We start from the raw sequence: 22,099 nt of genomic DNA, 5'->3' as shown, positions 1-22,099 counted from the left end.
TGTGGGACCAAGGGGGCCGGCGCAGCGGCACGCCGAAGCAGCCTGTCACTAAGGCCTTCCGGGACCAGCGCCGGGTGCCCCGCGGCCTCTCCGCGGCCTCCGCTGGTCGCTGGAGGCCCTCCAGAGTCTCTGGAGGGCTTCCAGCGACCAGCGGAGGCCACGGAGAGGCCTCCACCACTGCCGCCGGGCCCCGCGCGCGGGCGGGGAAGGCGGGGAGTGAGGGTGGGAGCGTCCCTGCGCAGGCGCAGGGACGCTCCCTCCCTCACTCCCCGCCTTCCCCGCCCGCGCCCGCGGCCCACCGGCTCCGGGGCTGCCTAAACCGGGACCTTTAATGGTCCCGGTATAGGCAGCCCGGGATCCGGGATTGGGTGGCCAGATCCGGGAATGTCCCGGGAGACCGGGACGGTCTGGCCACCCTAGCCTTGGGTCAGCCATAGCTCTGGCAGAGGTTGTCTTTGAAAGGGCAGCTGCTGTGAGAGCCCTCTCCAGCCCCACCCACCTCACAGGGAGTCTGTTGTGGGGGAGGAAGGTGAAGGAGATTGTGAGCCCCTCTGTCCTTGAAAGGGCAGCTGCTGTGAGAGCCCTCTCCAGCCCCACCCACCTCACAGGGTGTCTGTTGTGGGGGAGGAAGGTAGAGGAGATTGTGAGCCGCTCTGAGACTCTTCGGAGTGAAGGGCGGGATATAAATCCAAAATCATCATCTTCTTCTTCTTCAATCTATTGAAAATAATCATACTTGACCAACTGTGATTTAGCCAAAAAGCAGTTACACATAGGCACACAGGCCATGCCTGTTGGAGAGCCAGTCTGGTGTAGTGGTTAAGTACACGGACTCTTATCTGGGCGAACCGGGTTTGATTCCTCACTCCTCCACTTGCAGCTGCTGGAATGGCCTTGGGTCAGTCATAGCTCTCAGAGGAGTTGTCCTTGAAAGGGCAGGTGCTGTAAGAGCTCTCTCAGCCCCACCTACCTCACATGGTATGTGTTGGTGGGGATGTAAAAGAGATTGTGACCGCTCTGAGACTGAGAATCAGAGTATAGGGTGGGATATAAATCCAATATCATCATCTTCTTGCTGGACATATAGAGAACTTTGTCAAAGGTGATTTAAATATCTCTTTAGAATCATAGAGTTGGAAGGGACCTCCAGGGTCATTTAGTCCAACCCCCTGCACAATGCAGGAAACTCACAAATACCTCCCCCTAAATTCACAGGGTCCTCATTGCTGTCAGGTGCACATCTAGCCTCTATTTTAAAACCTCCAAGAAAGGAGAGCCCATTACTTCCCAAGGAAGCGTGTTCCACTGAGGAACCACTCTACCGGTCAGGAAGTTCTTCCTAATGTTGTTGGAAACTCTTTTGATTTAATTTCAACCCACTGGTTCTGGTCCTACCTTCCGGGGCCACAGAAAACAATTCCCTGCCATCCTCTATACGACAGCCCTTCTCACATATGCTCTACCGGTCAGGAAGTTCTTCCTGATGTTGAGCCGGAAACTCTTGATTTAATTTCAACCCACTGGTTCTGGTCCTACCTTCTGGGGCCATAGAAAATAATTTCCCACCATCCTCTATATGACAGCCGTCACACATGCACACCCTGTCTTTAGCTGACAGAAGGGCAGTAAACTCAAAATTCCTTTTTGTGGCATTGTACTGTCAGAATTTCATTTTTGATTTCTTTTTGCTGCCGCTCAGCAGAGTATGTTCGGGTAGATAAAAGCAGGATTGTTCTCTTTGTCGTCCTGGCCCCACATATGATTAGTTTCATGTGTTCTGTATAAATTCTAAACTTATGCTGTGGTGTGTGTAATGAATTATAGTCTTAGCAAGAGATGAGAGCTTCCTGCTTCTGGATAACAGCCAAATCCACAGAATTCACAGAAGCTCTCATTTACTAGCTAGCATGCTAATTAGTTGTGGTAATGAAATCCTAACAGGTGTGGGGAGGCAGGATGTGATAGACAGAGGCAGACATCTGGAGATTTTAAAATGACGCTCTCTGATCTTTTATTCTGGCTCTGTGTTCAGCAGCAGAGCATATGCAGAAAGTCCCAAGTTTCATACCTTGGCACCTCCGGGGTTAAAATAAACTTGGGCTACCATGCTGGAACAGCCCCGTGGCGCAGAGTGGTAAAGCTGCAGTACTGCAGTCCTAAGCTCTGCTCACAACCTGAGTTCAATCCTGGCGGAAGCTGGGTTCAGGTAGCCAGCGCAAGGTTGACTCAGCCTTCCATCCTTCTGAGGTCGGTAAAATGAGTACCCAGCTGGCTGGGGGGAAAGGGTAGATGACTGGGGAAGGCAGTGGCAAACCACCCCGTAAAAAGTCTGCCGTGAAACGTTGTGAAAGCAATGTCACCCCAGAGTCAAAAACGACTGGTGCTTGCACAGGGGACTACCTTGACCTTTACCAGGTTGGAAGAGGTTTGAGAGAGCGGCTGCACCCTGCACCAACAATGGTAGGCTAGATAGATCAGCTGCTTTACTTGACAGGTACATATGCTCATGAATACAGTTAATGCATGCCTAGTAAGAGGTGTGTGTGGTGGGGGAGGGGGTAGTTTCGCTGTATCTTTTTTTGCTCCTGGAGCCAGTAATGTTTATCTCATGCATCCACTTAATAGTTGCAGAAACCAAAGTAAAGGGGGCTGGGGAATATCTCTGTGTTGGTGAGGACCTTGATCAGTACAGTGGTTCTTAAAAGGACCTGGTCTCCAAATAATCTTGAAATCAATCCATTTTTTTTAACTGACAGGAAGTTCTTCCTAATGTTGTTGGAAACTCTTTTGATTTAATTTTAACCCAGTGGTTCTGGTCCTACCTTCTGGGGCCACAGAAAACAATTCCCCACCATCCTCTATACGACAGCCCTTCTCACACATGCTCTACCGGTCAGGAAGTTCTTCCTGATGTTGAGCTGGAAACCCTTTTGATTTAATTTTAACCCATTTAACCTATTTAACTGATAGTTTTTGGAAGGACCTAGGCTAGTGCATGAGTGTAGAGAGCAAAGGGGGCAGGCCTCCTATCTGTCTTTGCGTGCAGAGCTGAGGGGCAGCAGAGCAGCGAAGGTGTTGTTTCTGCAGTGAAGCACATACCTTCCAGTTTGGTGTAGTGGTTAAGTGTGCGGACTCTTATCTGGGAGAACCGGGTTTGATTCCCCACTCCTCCAGTTGCAGCTGCTGGAATGGCCTTGGGTCAGCCAGAGCTCTGGCAGAGGTTGTCTTTGAAAGGGCAGCTGCTGTGAGAGCTCTTAGCCCCACCCACCTCACAGGGTGTCTGTTGTGGGGAGGAAGGTAAAGGAGATTGTGAGCCGCTCTGAGACTCTTCGGAGTGGAGGGCGGGATATAAATCCAATATCTTCATCTACCTCACAGGGTGTCTGTTGTGGGGGAGGAAGGTAAAGGAGATTGTGAGCCACTCTGAGACTCTTCGGAGTGGAGGGTGGGATATAAATCCAATATCTTCTTCTTCTTCTTCCTGGATCTAGTTTGTGCCTTCTTCCTCACTACCAACCAGGGCTGTCTTACTGCATGGGCCTGATGAGCACTTGCCCGTGGGCCCCACGAGCATAGGGGCCCCATACTAATCTGTGTATGATGCAGTACTTATAACCAGGTATTGATAGTCTGTGAATATATGAATGGATAAGCTTTTTATTTGCGCAAGTTGAGAAAATGTTGAACGTAGTCTTGTAGACCTATACAAAGATCCTTTGTATAGGTCGACCATTTATCAACCATTTACATTTTTATTCCTGTGAGTAGTTGTCATAGGGACCTAGTACGCTGCTTGGCCCGGGGCCCATCATGCTGTTAAGATGGCCCTGCTACCAACTGGTTCTGTGACTTTGATTTCCTGTCCCCGAACTTCCTTGGTTTACTCTCTTAGCCTTAACGCCTGTGAGTTTGTAATACAGGAAAAGAGGGTTGCGCCAAAGTCACAGCAAAAAGCAAAAGAACAGTGGTGCAGCGGGAAGAAAAATTAAGGAGAGCCGGCATGGGGTAGTGGTTTAAGGCAACGGAGTCTAATATAAGAACATAAGAACATAAGAGAAGCCATGTTGGATCAGGCCAATGGCCCATCCAGTCCAACACTCTGTGTCACATAAGAACATCAGAGAAGCCATGATGGATCAGGCCAATGGCCCATCCAGTCCAACACTCTGTGTCACACAGTGGCAAAAAATTTTATACATACACACACACACTGTGGCTAATAGCCACTGATGGACCTCTGCTCCATATTTTTACCTAAACCCCTCTTGAAGGTGGCTATGCTTGTGGCCGCCACCACCTCCTGTGGCAGTGAATTCCACATGTTAATCACCCTTTGGGTGAAGAAGTACTTCCTTTTATCCGTTTTAACCTGGCTGCTCAGCAATTTCATCGAATGCCCACGAGTTCTTGTATTGTGAGGAAGGGAGAAAAGTACTTCTTTCTCTACTTTCTCCATCTGATGCATTATCTTGTCAACCTCTATCATGTCACCCCGCAGTCGACGTTTCTCCAAGCTAAAGCGTCCCAAGCGTTTCAACCTTTCTTCATAGGGAAAGTGTTCCAGACCTTTAATCATTCTAGTTAGAACCAGGTTTGAATAATTATGTTAGAACCAGGTTTGAATTCCCACTCCTGCTTCATATGAGGCCTGCTGGGTGACCTTGGGCCAGTCCCAGTTGTTTCCAGACTCTCTCAGCCCCCCCCCGCCCCCCAACCTCACAAGGGACCTGTTGTGGGGAGAGGAAAGGGAGGCCACTTTGAGACTCCTCGGAGTCAAGAGCAGTGGGGTATAAAAACCAACTCTTCATTCTTGTGTCTTCTGCGCAGTCCCACAAGGGCAGGCCTGCTGCAGAGAAGTTTCCAGAAGTTTCTGCAATTCAGTAGCTGAGTGCTTCCCCTTAGCAACAGAAGTAGCTGGTTTTCCCGCTCAACTGGTCACGTGATGAGGGGAGGGGGGAGCACTTCGCTTAGGCCTCTTTCTGCTACTGGAGAAGAACCCTCTCCGCTTCGTTCTTCTGTTTGGATTCTGAGAACAGAAAGTAAACTATTTTTCTTTTTTATTTCTTCCTTAGCTCTCCATCGTTTTTAACTTTTTGCTTTGTCGATTTTCCTTTAGTGTGTGGGCTGCGGCACTAAAATGGCCACTAATGACAAGCATACTCAGTGCTTATTAAAAACTAGGGTTGCCAGGTGTGTGTTGGAAAATACTTGCAGACTTTGGGGGGCTGGATCCGGGAGAGGGCGGGGTTTGGGGAGGGGAGGGGCTTCAGCATGGTACAAGACCATAGAGCCCACCCTTCCAAGCAGCCATTTGCTGCAGGGGAGCTGATCTCTGCCAGCTAGAGAGCAGTTGGAAAAGCAGGAGATCTCCACGCTCCACTTGGAGGCTGGCAAGCATATCTCCTCTCCTCCTTCCTCCCGACTCCCCTTCTTCCCCTCTTCTTCCTCCCTTCTTCCCTCCTCCCTCTTCCTCCTCCTCTCCCCCGCCTCCTTGAATGTATATTAAAACAACAAGAAAAAAAATAGATTGCCATAAAAAAGCAGAATTAAGAGATTTGGTAAAAATACATCAAGCCCTTGAGCATGTTTAAAACGTGCATAAATGTCAGGACCGCCTCTCCCCATATTTTCGGGACCACCTCTCTCCATATGATTCCACACACACACACACCCCCGGGCTCTGAGGTCTGCTGCTCAACATCTTCTCATAGTCCCTGGTCCTAAGGACGCCCGCCTGGCTTCAACGATGGCCAGGGCCTTTTCGGTTTGGGCCCCTACCTGGTAGAATGAGCTCCACCTGGAGATCTAGGCCCTGCCTGAGTTATCAAGGTTTCGTAGGGCCTGTAAGACGGAGCTCCAGGCTTTTAATTAATCCAGTGGGTGTCCTTTGAAAGTCATCATTGCCCCCAGCATTTCACCATCATGGTGTTATGTTATGCTACAAGCCATCAGCCGCATGCTGTTTACTGCCTAGGTCTGTAAGACTGTTTACTGTGCTGCTCCTGTTTTGTAATGTCTGTTTTTATGGTATTGTTTTAACTCTGTTGTTTTATTGTTGTGAGCTGCCCTGAGCCCGCTTGTGGGATAGGGAGGGGTATAAATCTAAAAATTAAATTAAATGTATCCAGAGCCATAAATCCATGAGAATGTCTTTGATAATATACACTTGCAGCTATATTGAGCATTTCTCCCTTCGTGGTGTGGTTTGAATGAAGCCTGTAGCAAAAGCTTAAGGATAAAGTGAGTTTTGTTGTGGTGGTTTGGCCCAGTGTCTTCTGTTGAAGAAGACAGATGACACAGCAGATACATAACCCCCAGCTGCAGAGAACAGGAGTAAAATATGAATGAGCACTCTAAGCCAAGAAACACAATATTGGAACATCTGAGCTTCCTGTCTGCTGGAGGATTGTCTTTCTGTTTCCGGATGGGTTTCAGGAGCTGTCTGTGTACAAGGCGGATGTAACTACAGAGAGTTGCTAGTGGGGTGGGTGGGGAATAGGGTCCTTTTGGCACAGAAAGAAGTAATACCTGAGTTGTGTTGGTGATGTAATACTATTAAGCTTTGCTGCATGAAAACCTAGTGTTTCGTCTATGGGCCAGAAGGCAAGTCTACGTGAAGATGATGGTTAAAAAGACTGCCAAAGGACAATGACTAATTGACAAAATTACAAGTCTGCTCAGGGCGGGAACAAAGTGCTGGGCTTCATCCAGTCTAGTGGGAAAGTAGCAAAGACATGCGTGTTTGGATGTATTAAATTCTCGTAGGCCTTAAGGGAGAAGCACTGGTTGTTCTCTCTTTCTGTATACTAGATTAGAAAGGAACAGAATAGTTCTCTTCCCTTAGATAAGCTTTGCCCATTAATCTCATTCATCCCATGACATGGGTTAGAGCCATATATAGATCATCTGCTGGCGTTCCTCAGCATATGTGATGTTTAACTTCTTTGTTTTAGACATTCTTCATCCCTTGGTGTAGAACCTGGAAGCCAAGGCTGATATCCAGTGGCTTTCTGAAGGGTCTTTGAGTAAATTGGTATTTTAATCTTAGTTTCTTGGGACAATGTTTGTTGCTTTTCCCAGGCTTGATTGGTTTACATAATTATGAGCTTGTTAATTGTTTTTTTTTCTTGGTGCCAAACTGGGATTTTGGGGCAAATTGTCTAGTTCAGCGGTTCCCAACCTTTTTTGCACCAAGGACCAGTTTCACGGAAGACAATTTTTCCACATCTAGACCGGGGGGGGGCGAGGGGTGGTGATGGTTTCGGGATGATAAAATTGTGCACTTTATTTCTATTATTTTTTTTCTATTATTCTATTATTAAAGTAAAGATAGTCCCCTGTGCAAGCACCAGTTGTGTCCAACTCACGACGTTTTCATGGCAGACTTTTTTACAGGGTGGTTTGCCATTGCCTTTCATGGTCATCTACTCTTTAGTCCCAGCAAGCTGGGTACTCATTTTACTGACCTCGGAAGGATGGAAGTCTGAGTCAACCATGAACCAGCTACCTGAACTTGCTCACCCACTGCTCATCTCCTGTGCGGCCTGGTTGCTAACAGACCACAGACCGGTACCGGTCTAGTGGTTTTGGAGGGAGGAGTATTCATGACCCTTTCTGAAATAAGGAGGTAGGGCACTTGGGGGCTAGTACAGTTCACCTTCTCCTGATGCAGCCCACTGTGGACATGATCCTCCCCCTTATCTCTGACCCTTCATCCCAACAGCTGCAGGTTTCCTGCTGCCATCAACAGTCTCACCCAGTCTGTCTTGCTACAGCTTATGCTTGGGATAGAAGAAGAAGAAGATGATGATGATTTTGGATTTATATCCCGCTCTATACTCTGGATCTCAGAGTCTCAGAGCGGTCACAATCTCCTCTACCTTCCCCCCACCCACAACAAACACCATGTGAGGTAGGTGCGGCCGAGAGTGCTTTTATAGCAGCTGCCCTTTCAAGGACAGCTTCTATGAAAGCTATGGCTGACCCAAGGCCATCTCAGCAGGTGCAAGTGGAGGAGCGGGGAATCAAACCCGGTGGCACATATGCCCCCCCCTCAAAACCCAGTTTTTAAAAGAAATTAACCCTTTGATTCAACCCCAATTCCTCAGTCCCCAGTGGTGAAACTAAATCTCTTAACTGATTTGCAGGTAAAAGCTGGTGCCAGTAGTTATAATAGTTTAACAAGAATTAGAGAAGCGTTCTCCATGTTCTGGCTAAATCTTAAGTATGAATCGCTGTATTCAAATGTGTTTCACGTTCCATATATGCTCTTTTAAAGACAGATGCTTGTATGATTGAAGGTTAGGTTGCACCTGAGATTCCCAAGGTCAGTTTGTTTTTCTTACTTTGTAACTGGTCCTGTTAAAACCAATGCTCTTGGTACAGAATTAGAGAGTTGGAAGGTACCTCTAGTCCAGCCCCTTGCACAATGCAAGAAATTCACAAATACCTTCTCCCGCACTCCCAGTGACACCTGCTCCCCACTCAGAAGATGGCAGGGGGGAAAAAACTCTCCAGGACTCTTGGCAAAACTAGCCTGGAGAAAAATTGCTTCCTGACACCAGAGGCAAAAAGCATTTCCCTGAGTGTGTAAGAAAGGATCACAAATAAGCAGATCATAGAGTTGGAAGGGACCTCCAGGGTCATCTAGTCCAACCCCCTGCACAATGCAGGAAACTCACAAATACCTCCCCCTAAATTCACAGGATCTTCATTGCTGTCAGATGGCCATCTAGCCTCTGTTTCAAAACCTCCAAGGAAGGAGAGCCCACCACCTCCCGAGTTGGAAGGGACCCCCCAGGGTCATCTAGCCCAAACCTCTGCACAGAGCAGGAAACTCATCAACACCTCCCCCTGAATTCACAGGATCCTCATTGCTGTCAGATGGCCCTCTAGCCTCTGTTTAAAAACCTCCAAGGAAGGAGAGCCCACCACCTTCCGAGTTGGAAGGGACCCCCCAGGGTCATCTAGCCCAAACCCCTGCACAAGGCAGGAAACTCATCAACACCCTAAATTCACAGAATCCTCATGGCTGTCAGATGGCCATCTGGCCTCTGTTTAAAAACCTCCAAGGAAGGAGAGCCCACCACCTCCCCAGGAAGCCTGTTCCACTGGGTTTTTCCCCCCTATGGACTGTAGGTGGATAATACTTGACATGGGTCACCCCTCTAGTTACCAACTTTTGTTCCAAAATACTGTTTTTGTGGAAATGCTATATAGTAAAACAGGTTGTGATCTTTAGTAACTTGCTATATGACAGATTTTTGAAAAAGCAAGTGAAAGGATGGTATGTTTTCCCCATGTCTTTGGTTGATTTTGTTTGTTACTCCGTTCTCTTGAACAAAGTTGGAGCACACTAAAAGCTTCTGTTCTGAATAAAACTTTGTTGGTCTTAAAGGTGCTACCGGACCCCAGTTTTGTTCTATTGCTTCAGACCTACACGGCTGCCCTCCTGGATCCAACTCCACTCTCTTGTTTTTTAAAAATTTATTTGTTGCGAGGAGATTAGTTTATGTTTCTCGATGGGAGTGTTGAAAGAAACTGCTTGTTTTATACTGCTGGGTTTTATTGTTGGTTTATTGCATTTATTGATTCTTAAAACATTTTCATTTAATATATTTCTTGCCTAGAACAGTTGTTGTTGTTTTTCCTATGGACTGTAGTCTTAATGATGTATGTTAATCTGTACTGGATCCCAGGGTGGAGGAGCATAGGGGCAATGTGGGAAGCTGCATAAGGAATTAATATTTTGGGTCTGGATCATACCTAGATTCTCCCGCGAGTCTGTGACACATTCACAAAGATGGGCAAGGCATGCGCAGGATGTTCCAAAATTTTGGATTTGCCAAAATTTGCAAGTGAACATTGAGTTGGGATTTTCCATTGTCACTAGGGTTGCCAATCCCCAGGCGGGGGCAGGGGATCCCCCGGTTTGGAGGCCCTCCCCCCGCTTCAGGGTCGTCAGAAAGCAGGGGGAGGGGAGGGAAATGTCTGCTGGGAACTCTGTTATTCCCTATGGAGATTTATTCCCATAGAAAATCATGGAGAATTGATCTGCAGGTATCTGGGGCTCTGGGGGGGCCCTGTTTTTTGGGGGTAGAGGCACCGAATTTTCAGTATAGCATCTAGTGCCTCTCCCCAAAATACCCCCCAAGTTTCAAAAAGGTTGGACCAGGGGGTCCAATTCTATGAGCCCCAAAAGAAGGTGCCACTATCCTTCATTATTTCCTATGGAAGGAAGGAATTGAAAAGGTGTGCCGTCCCTTTAAATGTGATGGCCAGAACTCCCTTTGGAGTTCAATGATGCTTGTCACAGCCTTGATCTTGGCTCCACCCCTAATGTCTCCTGGCTCCATCCCCAAAGTCCCCTGGCTCCACCCCCAAAGTCCCCAGATATTTCTTGAATTGGACTTGGCAACCCTAATTGTCGCTATCTGTTGGCATGTGGAACTGACTGCTGTGCTGTATGTCGCATGGAATAGGGGTCCCTTTGGCCTGATTAAACAGAGTGGCTGTTGTGCTTCTAGAAGTAACTGGATAGCAAGACAAGGAGTGACTCTTGAGTTGATAATAAACTCTGACTTTATAGTAAAACTTCTGATGCAGGCTGAATTGCAGAGCAACTGATGTTAGAAGTAAGAATAGACTTGAAGGCTTTAGTTTCTCTGTCAAAGCATATTTAGGAGAGAACCTGCATCTCTAAACAGACATTTTTCTTCTTAAATCTTGTCATTTCTTTGGCGATATCCTGCTGTTTGCAACCCTCATCTACGGCTCCGAATCGTGGGTTTTATACCGTCATCACCTGCGACTCCTCGAGCGCTTTCATCAGCGCTGCCTTCGCACCATCCTCAACATCCACTGGAGTGACTTTGTGACCAACACTGAAGTCCTCAAGCGGGCGGAGGTTACCAGCATCGAGGCACTGCTGCTGAAGACGCAGCTGCGCTGGGCAGGGCATATTTCTAGGATGGAAAACCACCGCCTTCCCAAGATTGCCCTGTATGGCGAACTCTCCACCGGCCATCGAAATAGAGGGGCACCAAAGAAGAGGTACAAGGACTCCTTGAAGAAAACCCTTGGCACCTGTCGCATCAACCATCACCAGTGGTCTGACCTAGCCTCAGATCGCAAAGCATGGAGACACACCATCCACCAGGCTGTCTCTTCCTTTGAGAACGCACGCATAGCTGGTCTTGAGGACAAAAGGAGATTGAGGAAGAATCGCACTGCTACAGCACCAACCCTAAATCAGACTTTTCCCTGCAGCCACTGTGGCCGGACCTGCCTGTCCCGCATTGGTCTTGTCAGCCACCAGCGAGCCTGCAGCAGACGTGGACTATTGCACCCTTCTTAAATCTTCGTTCGCAAAGCCAAGCCGAGAGATCCTGCTGTTTGCATCTGTTAGTGCTTCTAATGCCACTTAAATCCATTGGTTGGCCTTGAGTACAGTAAATCTGGCTGTTTTTTACTGCTAACTGAAGTGTCATGTGCTTGCATTGTCCTTGTGACTGTTCTATAATGATATTTTGTAGAATGCTTTTCTAATCAATCTTTGTTGCCTGTGGCTGATTTTATAGCAAGCAGATTCTTAATGGTTGTGGCAGACTCTTAATGGTTGGTCAGTTTCCTCCTCCCATAAGCGACTCTTGTGGTTAATCTGCTGGAAATAATCATCTGAAGGGTTCCAGGGGGTGTTTTAGCTCCAGGGATTTACACCAGTGGCATTAGACTAAATGAGTTGTGGCTTTAGAGCCCTTGTGAAATTCCAGGGAATAGACTGAGCAGAAAAGAGAAAAGATTCTTTTAGTTCCACAGGGAGCAGCTGACAACTGCACACAGGGCCCTCCCCTTTCGCTCACCATTGTTGCGTGATGTACTTTGTAGCTGGTCCAGCATTCCTCTTTATTTCCATCTGCAAACCACCAGCCATGCATTCTGAAAACAGTTATTGTGGAAGTATTTGGCAACTTTGAACACTTGGAATCCCGGCATGTGCAAAACAGGGGTGGTCTTCACGTTTTTGCTGGGCTCAATTCAAGTAATTGCTGAGGTTTTGTTTTGTCTTAACCCTTAGACCTCAGCCCCAGTGGGAAAAACTGAGGCCGCCCAAGTTTATTTTCCTGTTGATATGTCTTAAGGTGCAGCAAAGGAGTTTTCAGCTCAGGGTGGGAGCTGCAACTGTCTTTAATTGCCGTTCTGTCCTCCGGTAACACTTTAGTTTCTGTGCCAGGCTTGCCTGGGTGCTGCCAGCAGCCACAAGGGATGATCTAAATGCTGCGTGTGCACAGGCTTGGGCTGGTGCCAGCGTGCTGTGCACACAGCCGGCCTAAGATCTCCTTTCCATAACCTGTATATCCAGTTCTGAGAAAACAGTTCTGTTTCAGTGCATGCTTTTTGCTTGCAGCAGATAAAGTCATTTTACTTATTCAGCCCATCTCAATACTCAGATGCCGGCTGTTTTAAAGTCTTATTTTGACATATGTTGTTTCTTTGCAAATAGACAGAGTGGTACATTGCCATGGATAGCTGTATTAGTCTGTCTGTAGCAGCAGAAAATAGCCAATAGTCTTAAAGACAAAAAAAAGTTGTGGCAGGGTATGGGCTTTCATGAGTAAGCGCTCACTTTTGTTAGTCTTTAAGGTGCTTATTGGACTGTTGCTCTTTCCAGAGAGGTATATTAGACACAGACCAATGTGTTCTAACAAAAACAGCCTGTTTTTGTAACCATTCATGGTTCTTGTAACCATTCAGGGAAAGCAGCCCAGATCACTAAGTGAAGAATCCTTGGTGAAAGTTGCTTTGGAAAACTAATCGTGTCCTGTGGCTTTGTTTGAAAAGCCTGTATTAGGCCTCTAAATGAAAGCTGTGCTCTTTTGCTTGCCACTGTGAAGGAGAGGCTCCTTTTCTAGCTCTGGCTGCAGAGGAATGGAACTGGGGCACTTCTATGGGGACTAGCACGTTTTGTGAACTTCAGCAAGGAATTGTAGCTTAAGAAAGATGGGCATTTGGCCAGCAGCTGTCAAGGAATAACACTCTGCTGAGCCATTTTGTGTGCACACGTGTCAGATCTTAGCCGATTTCTGATTCTCCAGACATCATGTGCTGGGTTTTGTTACTTCAAAAAGTCTGCATGCTTGCTGAACTGTTCGTGTTGCTCCAGAATGTCGCAACACTTCACAAATATCTAGCATTGCCTGAGTGCCTCGAATACTTGATATCCCCCCCCCCCCTCCGTGGGAATGTTGGAAAAACTGTGCAGGGCTTTGTTTTCTTTTTTTTGCAAAATAGCCTTTAGCGGAAAAGCTCAATTTGAAAACAGCAGTCTGTTCTTAAAGTACTGGAGAATCCACAATATTTTAGGCTTCCAGAAGGTTGGGAGGGCAACAGTGTGAGAGGCTTCTAGTGTCCTGGCCCCACTGACGGACCTGCTGATGGCACTTGGGTTTTTTGGCCGCTATGTGACACAGAGTATTGGACTGGATGGGCCATTGGCCTGATTCAACATGGCTTCTCTTATGTTCTTCTGTCTGAGGCAGTGATGCTCTGTATTCTTGGTGCTGGGGGGGCAACAGTGGGAGGGCTTCTAGTGTCCTGGCCCTACTGGTGGACCTCCTGATGTCACCTGGGTTTTTTGGCCACTGCGTGACACAGAGTGTTTGACTGGATGAGCCATTGGCCTGATCTAACATGGCTTCTCTTATGTTCTTATGTGACACAGAGTGTTGGACTGGATGGGCCATTGGCCTGATCCAACATGGCTTCTCGTTTGTCCTTAAGGTGAGATGATTTTTAATAGAAAATAAACTTCCGGCGTCTAGGAATTACCAGTTTCACCCTGAAAGTATTCCTTTGGTATTACTTTGGTTGCTGGATTTGTGTACAGAAGCTTGTTTTTAAGAAGAAAAATTTATTTGTGTTTTGCTCTCTTCCCCCCCCCCCCTCCATATATGTACACTTCAAACCGATATGTATATAGGTTTAACTCAGAGGCAAACGCGTCAAGACTTCACTGCATCCATGTGTGGGAAGAGATAGTTACTGCAGTCAGAGGGGATCAAACACCGACAGCGAAAGAAAAAGATGAGTACAAAACCAAGTGGGCTTAAGGCTCCCACCAAGATTAGCAAGCCTGGAAGTACGTTACTCAAATCAGCTGCATCTATCACTGCGGGTAAGGAAGAGTTTCACTTCTTAAGATAAAAGGCTCTGTACATGTTCCCAGTGCTGTGCATGTTTCTGATTTGGGTATCATTTTTAATAGCCACTTTGGGGAGTGGGGGGCGGGTCTAAAGATGCTTTTTAATAAAAGCAGAGAAAATGAGAGTTACGTGTGGAATGCTGAAAACATTTCGCTTGGTTAACAAATCCAGACTGCAGCTTCTTTCTCCCTGTTATATCCAGCCCACATGGATAGAAGGTGTGTCTGAAGGCAGGTTAAGTGTGTCTGAGTAGGTGGGCAGGCAGGTAGTGGGAAGGGGTGGAGACAGCAGGGGAGCCTGACCTCTGCTACATTTAATCTGCTACATTTAATCTGGTTCAGAAGTTCCCAGGCTTTGTCCCCTACTGGACAAAAGGCCCACCTGGCCACGTCCACTTTTGAAAAAACCCAGTGAGTTATGATCTTAAGGCCCACCACCTCACTGATGTGGGGGATACAAGGAGCTGCCTTACACTAGCTTGTCTCTTTTCTCCAAATTTAGGGACAGGGGTGGTGCTTGGGGAGAGGGTTTCACCATGTTACCTTTGGTGTACAGTGTTCCCCAGGGGGTGGTCCTTTCCTCTATGTTACTTATGTGGGCATTCAATGAAATTGCTGAGCAGTCAGGTTAAAACGGATAAAAGGAAGTCCTTCTTCACCCAAAGGGAGATTAACATGTGGAATTCACTGCCACAGGAGGTGGTGGCGGCTGCAAGCATAGCCAGCTTCAAGAGGGGATTGGATAAAAATATGGAGCAGAGGTCCATCAGTGGCTGTTAGCCACAGTATGTATGTATGTATGTATGTATGTATATATATATATATATATATATATATATATATATATATATATATATATATATATATATATATATATATATATATATATATATATATATATATGTGTGTGTGTGTGTGTGTGTGTGTGTGTGTGTGTATACACACGCACACATATATTGGCCACTGTGTGACACAGAGTGTTGGAGGAGGAGGAGGAGGAGAAGGAGAAGATGAAGATGATGATGAAGATGATGATGATGGATTTATATCCTGCCTTCCACTCCGAAGAATCTCAGAGCGGCTCACAATCTCCTTTCCCTTCCTCCCCCACAACAGACACCCTGTGAGGTGGGTGGGGCTGGAGAGGGCTCTCCCAGCAGCTGCCCTTTCAAGGACAACCTCTGCCAGGGCTATGGCTGACCCAAGGCCATTCCAGCAGGTGGAAGTGGAGGAGTCGGGAATCCAACCCGGTTCTCCCAGATAAGAGTCTGCACACTTAACCACTACACCAAACTGGCTCTCCAGTTGGATGGACCATTGGCCTGATTGAACATGGCTTCTCTCATGTTCTTATATTCTTATCTATATGTGCCCCCTTGCCCAGCTGGTCCAGGAGTTTGGGCTGGGTTGTCACGAGTATGCTGATGATACCCAGCTATATCTGCTGATGGACAGTCGGCTTCCTGGACATAACCCCGGAGGTTCTGGCCAGGGCATTGGTGGCTGACTGATTGAAGCAGAGTTGACTGAAATGAAATCCATCTAATACCAAAGTCCTGTGCTTGAGCCATGGAGGGATGGAATCAGAAATCTAGCTCCTCCGCTTGACAGAATGTTGTTGATACCAATGTCAAGTTTGGGTGTGATCCTGGATGCCTCACATTCAATGGACACCTAGGTCACAGATTTTGCCAGAGCAGTCCTTTTATCGTCTTCAGCCTGTCAGGCAAATGGTTCCCTATCCCTCCCCATGTGCCTTAGCCACAGGGGCCTGTGCAGTGGTCACCTCCAAGCTACGTTACTGTAACTATGCGGGGCTGCCATTGAGAATGAGGAAAGTGGTGGCAGAGGATGAAGCCAGGCATTTTACACTTTCAGAACCACTTTCCCAACCTGTTTGTCAGCTGCCAGCTTTGTATCTTCACCCTCAGCGGCAGCTCACCTTCCCCCAACCAGTATTCCCCAAAAGGCATCTCCTGCTGCTAAGGAGCACCTGGTTTTGCACCTGTGCATATCCTCACGGGGCCGTCTGTATAAACGCATATACAACCAGTGCTTTGCTGGCTGCATTGGCTTCCAATTGAGAACTGGATCAAGTTCAAGGTTATGGTATTCATCTTTAAAGCCCTGTGCAGTCTGGGAACCGCATATCTGCTGAACTGTCTCTCCCACTAGGAGCCCTGCGTGCTTCAGATCAACATTTACTGGAGATCCTCACTAGTCCCACAGGGACTGTAAAATGCAGATGTTCCACCGGGCCTTTTGGTGAGGCTGTGGATACCAAATTAAAATCCACCCCCCCCCAAAAAAAACTCCACCCACCTATTTCATCTGCTGGCGCTATTTGTAGGCATTGGTTTTATGTTATTCCTGATGGGAATTTTGCTACTCATTAAACTATCAAACCATCTGAGCACACATATGATGGGAATTTGAGTAATAACCACATTGGAATCATCCTGCACTTTATATTACGTTATATAGGGAGGGACGGTGGCTCAGTGGTAGAGCATCTGCTTGGGAAGCAGAAGGTCCCAGGTTCAATCCCCGGCATCTCCAACTAAAAAGGGTCCAGGCAAATAGGTGTGAAAAACCTCAGCTTGAGACCCTGGAGAGCCACTGCCAGTCTGAGTAGACAAGACTGACTTTGATGGACCCAGGAGGGTCTGATTCAGTAGAAGGCAGCTTCATATGTTCATATGTATGGGAGGGATGGTGGCTCAGTGGTAGAGCATCTGCTTGGTAAGCAGAAGGTCCCAGGTTCAATCCCCGGCATCTCCAACTAAAAAGGGTCCAGGCAAATCTCCAGCTTGAGACCCTGGAGAGCCGCTGCCAGTCTGAGAAGACAATACTGACTTTGATGGACCGAGGGTCTGATTCAGTATAAGGCAGCTTCATATGTTCATATTGAACTGGTTTTTATTGTACATTATAATTTTTTAAAATTGTTGTATTTACATATGTTGTAAGCCACCATGAGCTCTGCTTCCAGGAGACGGCCGTATAAAAACCAAATCAAATAAATCATTTCTGGGCACCAGAAATTGTGTCAGTGGGTATAATGTCACCCATGGAAACCATGTTGAGGATCCCTGCCTTTCTCCAGGATTCCAAGGAGATAACCACATTAAAAATATTTAAAAATTTACAATACATGTTCCTTTTTGATATTTCCTGTAACCTGTACTACTGTAAAATTAACACATGGTTGTCTGCATTTAGTTCCAGCCCCATCAGAAAAGGCAGCCGCCAGTGAAAAGGCATCTAGCGTTCCCACCTCAGAAGCACAGGAGGAGTTTGTCGATGACTTCCGAATTGGAGAGCGTGTTTGGGTCAATGGGAACAAGCCTGGATTTATTCAGTTCCTGGGAGAGACGCAGTTTGCTCCGGGACAGTGGGCAGGGATTGTGTTGGATGAATCGATAGGCAAGAACGATGGCTCTGTGGCTGGAGTCCGCTATTTCCAGTGTGAGCCCTTGAGGGGAATCTTCACGAGACCATCCAAGCTAACGAGGAAAGTGGTGGCAGAGGATGAAGCCAACGGGACGCAGGCATCGCACGCTTCCAGAGCCACTTCGCCAACCTCTGTGTCGGCTGCCAGCCTTGTGTCTTCACCCTCAGCCGCAGCTCACCTTCCTCCAACTGGTATCCCTCACAAAGCATCTCCCCCTGCTGCTAAGGAATACCCGGTTTCTCAAATTAGTAACCTTTCCAAAACGGCTAGCGAATCTATATCTAATCTTTCTGAAGCTGGCTCGCTGAAGAAAGGAGAAAGGGAGCTTAAAATTGGAGACAGGGTTCTGGTAAGTTCTGGTTTTTCATTTTTGTCAAATCATATGGCTAGCAAAGTACATGGCTCCATCTCCAATTATTCACAGTAAGATGGAGCTCCACATTCAGTGCAGCGTGTCCTGATATCTGAGGCATGCTTTTTTTTCTGAGCTACAGTTTGACTCCTGAAAAGGTTTGCCTGTAGAATGTCAAAGAATGAATGGCCCCCAGGGGAGCATACCTCTTCTGTATCTGCATGAATGGCTGATTGGTGTGGGTTTGACTGGAAGGAGGCAAGCATAGGCCACTGACTGGTAGGTAATTCTAACAGGCAGCTGCCTCTGAGGACAAAGAATTTGGTTGCATCTCCGAATCAGAAGGTCTTGTGGAGATACAGGAGGCAGCTGTTGTCTCTGTACGTGTGTGGGGCACTGGAGGTTCGCAGCAGCCCCCAATACTTTTATTTCTTACAATTTGAGAATTATTCATACAATGTCTGCCCAGCACATTTTTTTGTTTCCTTTCTAGATATTGCTTATTGATTATTTCTAGCCCATCTTTCTCATGGAGACAAGGGCAGATTACACAGTACTTAAGAGTGAGGAAAGGAAAGGTCCAGGCACCAAGAGTGAGGAAAGGCAAGGCAAGCACCAGTCATTTCTGACTCTGGGGTGACGTTGCTTTTATGACGTTTTCATGGCAGTCTTTTTACGGTGTGGTTTGCCATTGCCTTCCCCAATCATCTACACTTCAGTAGACTGCAATACTGCAGCTTTAACATTCTGCGCCATGAGGCTCTTGTTTCTTAAAAGTACAGTTTCTTTAATTCATTTAATTTAACAGTTGGATTTGAAATTGAAGAATAGTTCTTAATTCTAGGAACTTCTTTAGAAACAGTAATTTATTTTTATTTGATGATTTTATTTACTTTCAATTTATATCCCGCCCCTTCCAAACGGCCTCAGGGCGGCTAGCAATCTATCTCTGACCTGGACTATCTCACAACAAATTAACGAGAGAATCAGAACCCAGAGGGCCAGAACACTACAGAAAGGGTCCTTCTTTGATCCTTGTTCTTTGAACATATGAACATATGAAGTTGCCTTATACTGAATCAGACCCTTGGTCCATCAAAGTCAGTATTGTCTTCTCAGACTGGCAGCGGCTCTCCAGGGTCTCAAGCTGAGGTTTTTCACACCTTTTTGCCTGGACCCTTTTTTGGAGATGCCGGGGATTGAACCTGGGACCTTCTGCTTCCCAAGCAGATGCTCTACCCCTGAGCCACCGTCTGTAAGCATTTGATCACTCAGAGAGTGATTCAAATGTGGAATTTGCCGACAGAGCATGTCATGATGGCTACAGAAATAGGCAACTTCTAAAAGGGATTAGATAGATTCTTAGAGGATAGGTCTGTCAGTGGCTACTAGCCATGGTGACTGAGGGGAACCTGCACATTCAGATGCACTAAACCTGTGAATCCTAGAACCAGGAGGCGACATCAGAGGGAGGCCTCAGCTTCTGTGTCCTGTTGTTGGTCCTGCAAAGGAACTGATCGGCCACCGTGTGAGATGGGATGCCACACTAGATGGACCGCTGCTCTGATCCAGCAGGGCTCTTCTTACATACTTATTTTTGCTGTTGAGGTTTGCTGGCAGCCATTAAGGCCAGTGGGTACAGACAGTTGCTAAGGAAGACCAGTGCATCACCTGCTGTGCGTGCCTGAATGCTCTTCGCCACAGGGCAAAATAGTTTCTGTCCAGTTCAGAGATGCTTGTCCGCATATGCAAGCCAACAGCAAGAGCAATCGTGTGTGTGTTTTTCCTCACAGAATGTATTTATTTGGACAAGTGGAAGTGTCCGTTTGTGCACTTGTCAACCCTCCACAGGCCCTGGCAATTTTCCTCCTTTTGGGCATAGCTTAACTTAAGACATCGGTTAGATGGCAACCGACATGCTGTCCGGTTTGACTGCGTTGTCAGCAGCTAGAACAGACTAGAGAGGCTTTCAGGGCCTGTTATTTGTGGGAACCACATTTGTAAACATGTTCACAGTGGCATGTCCTGTCAAAGAAAATAAGGAGTCTGTTCTTTTCAGAAGTTCATGACATGTGGTCCTCCTTAGTAGAGGTTGTAGTGAAGGCACGTGTCACACCCTGGGATAGAGACGTTATTTGTGTCTTCTCCAGGTCAGAGGTTTATTGTAGCTAAGCACCCGAGCGTTCTTGTAATTCCCTTCGTAAATGGTACTTGACACAAAGTAAAGTTCAAACAGGTATGATGATTTTATTGAACAGGCACAGCTGAGTTAGAAAAGGGCAAGGGATGAGAAATGAAAGAAAATTTTGTTGGTTATACAAATCGTAATATTTTGAGCAGGCAACAGAATGTAGTTGATATTTATTTTCTTAGAGACTCAGTTCTTAACTGTGAGAGGTTTGTTTGTCTGGGAGGTTTCTTCCAGCAACAATATGTCTTAAGAAAGCTTCATATGTCAGTTTCCTGGTAGTTAGTACTTACTTCCTGTATTTAAATGCCTTCCTTGTGGGATTACAGTTTTCCTTTTCACACAAACTAGAGGTCCCTTCTGAGTTGAACTCACTGAATGGCTGGGTAAGAAATCTCTTTCCGGGAGCAATAATTCTTTTCAGTTCGTCTAGACTGGCCATTTTAACCTACTTGTCTAGTCTCTTCTGTCAAACCTAACCCCAGTTCTGGAGACTGGGAATAAACAGAGTTCAGCTAGGGCTGGTGCTTAGACTTTTATGTTCTAATTTCTGAACTTTTCTTCAAATGTGATGGTACACAGTATTATTATTATTATTATTAAATTTTATTTGTATCCCGCCCTCCCCGCCTAGGCAGGCTCAGGGCGGCTAACAGCATTCAATAAAACATTATACAAATACAATGATTAAAACACATTCCTTCAGGCCAACACACCCACTCTTCCTGACTGGCTACTGCCAAGCCAAAGTCCAAAGGAGGACGGACTCTTTTCCTCAGCATTCAACTGCTCTTAAAGTTCTCCTCAGCTAATGCTGACCAGTCAGGGAGAAGGGGGTGCACGGAGGCAGCAGCGTTTCGATCAAACCATGCCTTACAGTGAGGCATTAACCTCTGATTTCCCAATTCTCTGCATTTGATGCACTAAGCATCCTGGTTTGGGAGGTCAGTTCATCGCATCACATCACATATGAAGTATGGAGCCCCTAAGGGAGAGCAGGCTTCAAATTCATTTTCCGTTAGGGAGGGCAGTGCTGATGGATTTGAGCCTAAATATTTGTGGCTTTCCTTCAGAACCTGTCCTTGTCAAAGGAAGAGGAGTACTGCTACCTCTACTTGGTGTGTGCAGTTAAGCTGTTCTCACGGTCTCCTTGACTACAGAAGCAAGGTTTGCCTGAGAGGACCTTTGTCTTGAAAGGCTGCGCAGACTCACGCTGAACATTGTATAATAGTAGCTATCTTGAATGATCCAGGTGCACAAAAAGCAAAGTTCCTCCACCACGGCCTCAAATTTCACGGTTGTCACTTTTCTTTAAAGTTGGTAGAGAATATTATGTCCCCTAAAGGCCTCACACATAAAAGTTTCCATGAATATTGTAAGAGACAGCATTGCTTTAGGGCAGATGGCATTCCAGCCAAGTGGTATTCTTCAAGAAGATAAGGGGTTCTGGAAAGTCAGATGTCTGTTTCTCCACCTGGGAACCAAATGAAGCTTCTGCCCTTGTTTGGAAAGTAGATGAGTTTCTAAAACACAACACGGGCTGTTTTTGTTGGAAAAATCAAGTGCACTTTTGCCTCTCCTGCCATTGTATCTAACGCACTTCAGAAGTTTAGAATCCCAACACATGTAAAGTTTTTCTGCATCTTATTCGGGCCTGGTCAGAGGGACCTAAGCAGTCAGAGTACTGGAGATGGAAGTGGGGGATGGGGTGACATTAGAATATACAAAGATTTGCACAAATGTTACCACAAATTTCAACCATGAATCTGCCCTATTGTAGGAAGTCCACCTAATAAGCTGATTGTTGAGGTAAGATTTTTAACCAGGGCTTTTTGAATCCGAGCCGAGTCATTATTTGTTAAGATCAGAGAAGGTATTCTTGAGGGGGGAAACCTAGTAATATTG

The 22,099-nt window shown here is 46.6% G+C and overlaps 1 protein-coding gene across 1 annotated transcript in view; it reads left to right on the top strand.

Moving 5' to 3' along the window:
- Positions 1-22,099, top strand: part of CLIP1 (CAP-Gly domain containing linker protein 1) — a 137,836-nt gene that overhangs the window by 16,651 nt on the left and 99,086 nt on the right. The window contains 2 exon segments of the mRNA XM_060249169.1: positions 13,979-14,173; positions 17,429-18,003. Coding sequence (XP_060105152.1) covers positions 14,083-14,173; positions 17,429-18,003 — 666 coding nt within the window. The 5' untranslated portion in view covers positions 13,979-14,082.

Source organism: Heteronotia binoei, chromosome 11 (genome assembly GCF_032191835.1).
Source record: "Heteronotia binoei isolate CCM8104 ecotype False Entrance Well chromosome 11, APGP_CSIRO_Hbin_v1, whole genome shotgun sequence".
In the NCBI taxonomy this organism is placed as follows: Eukaryota; Metazoa; Chordata; class Lepidosauria; order Squamata; family Gekkonidae; genus Heteronotia; species Heteronotia binoei.
This window is presented reverse-complemented; position numbering and strand designations above follow the sequence as displayed.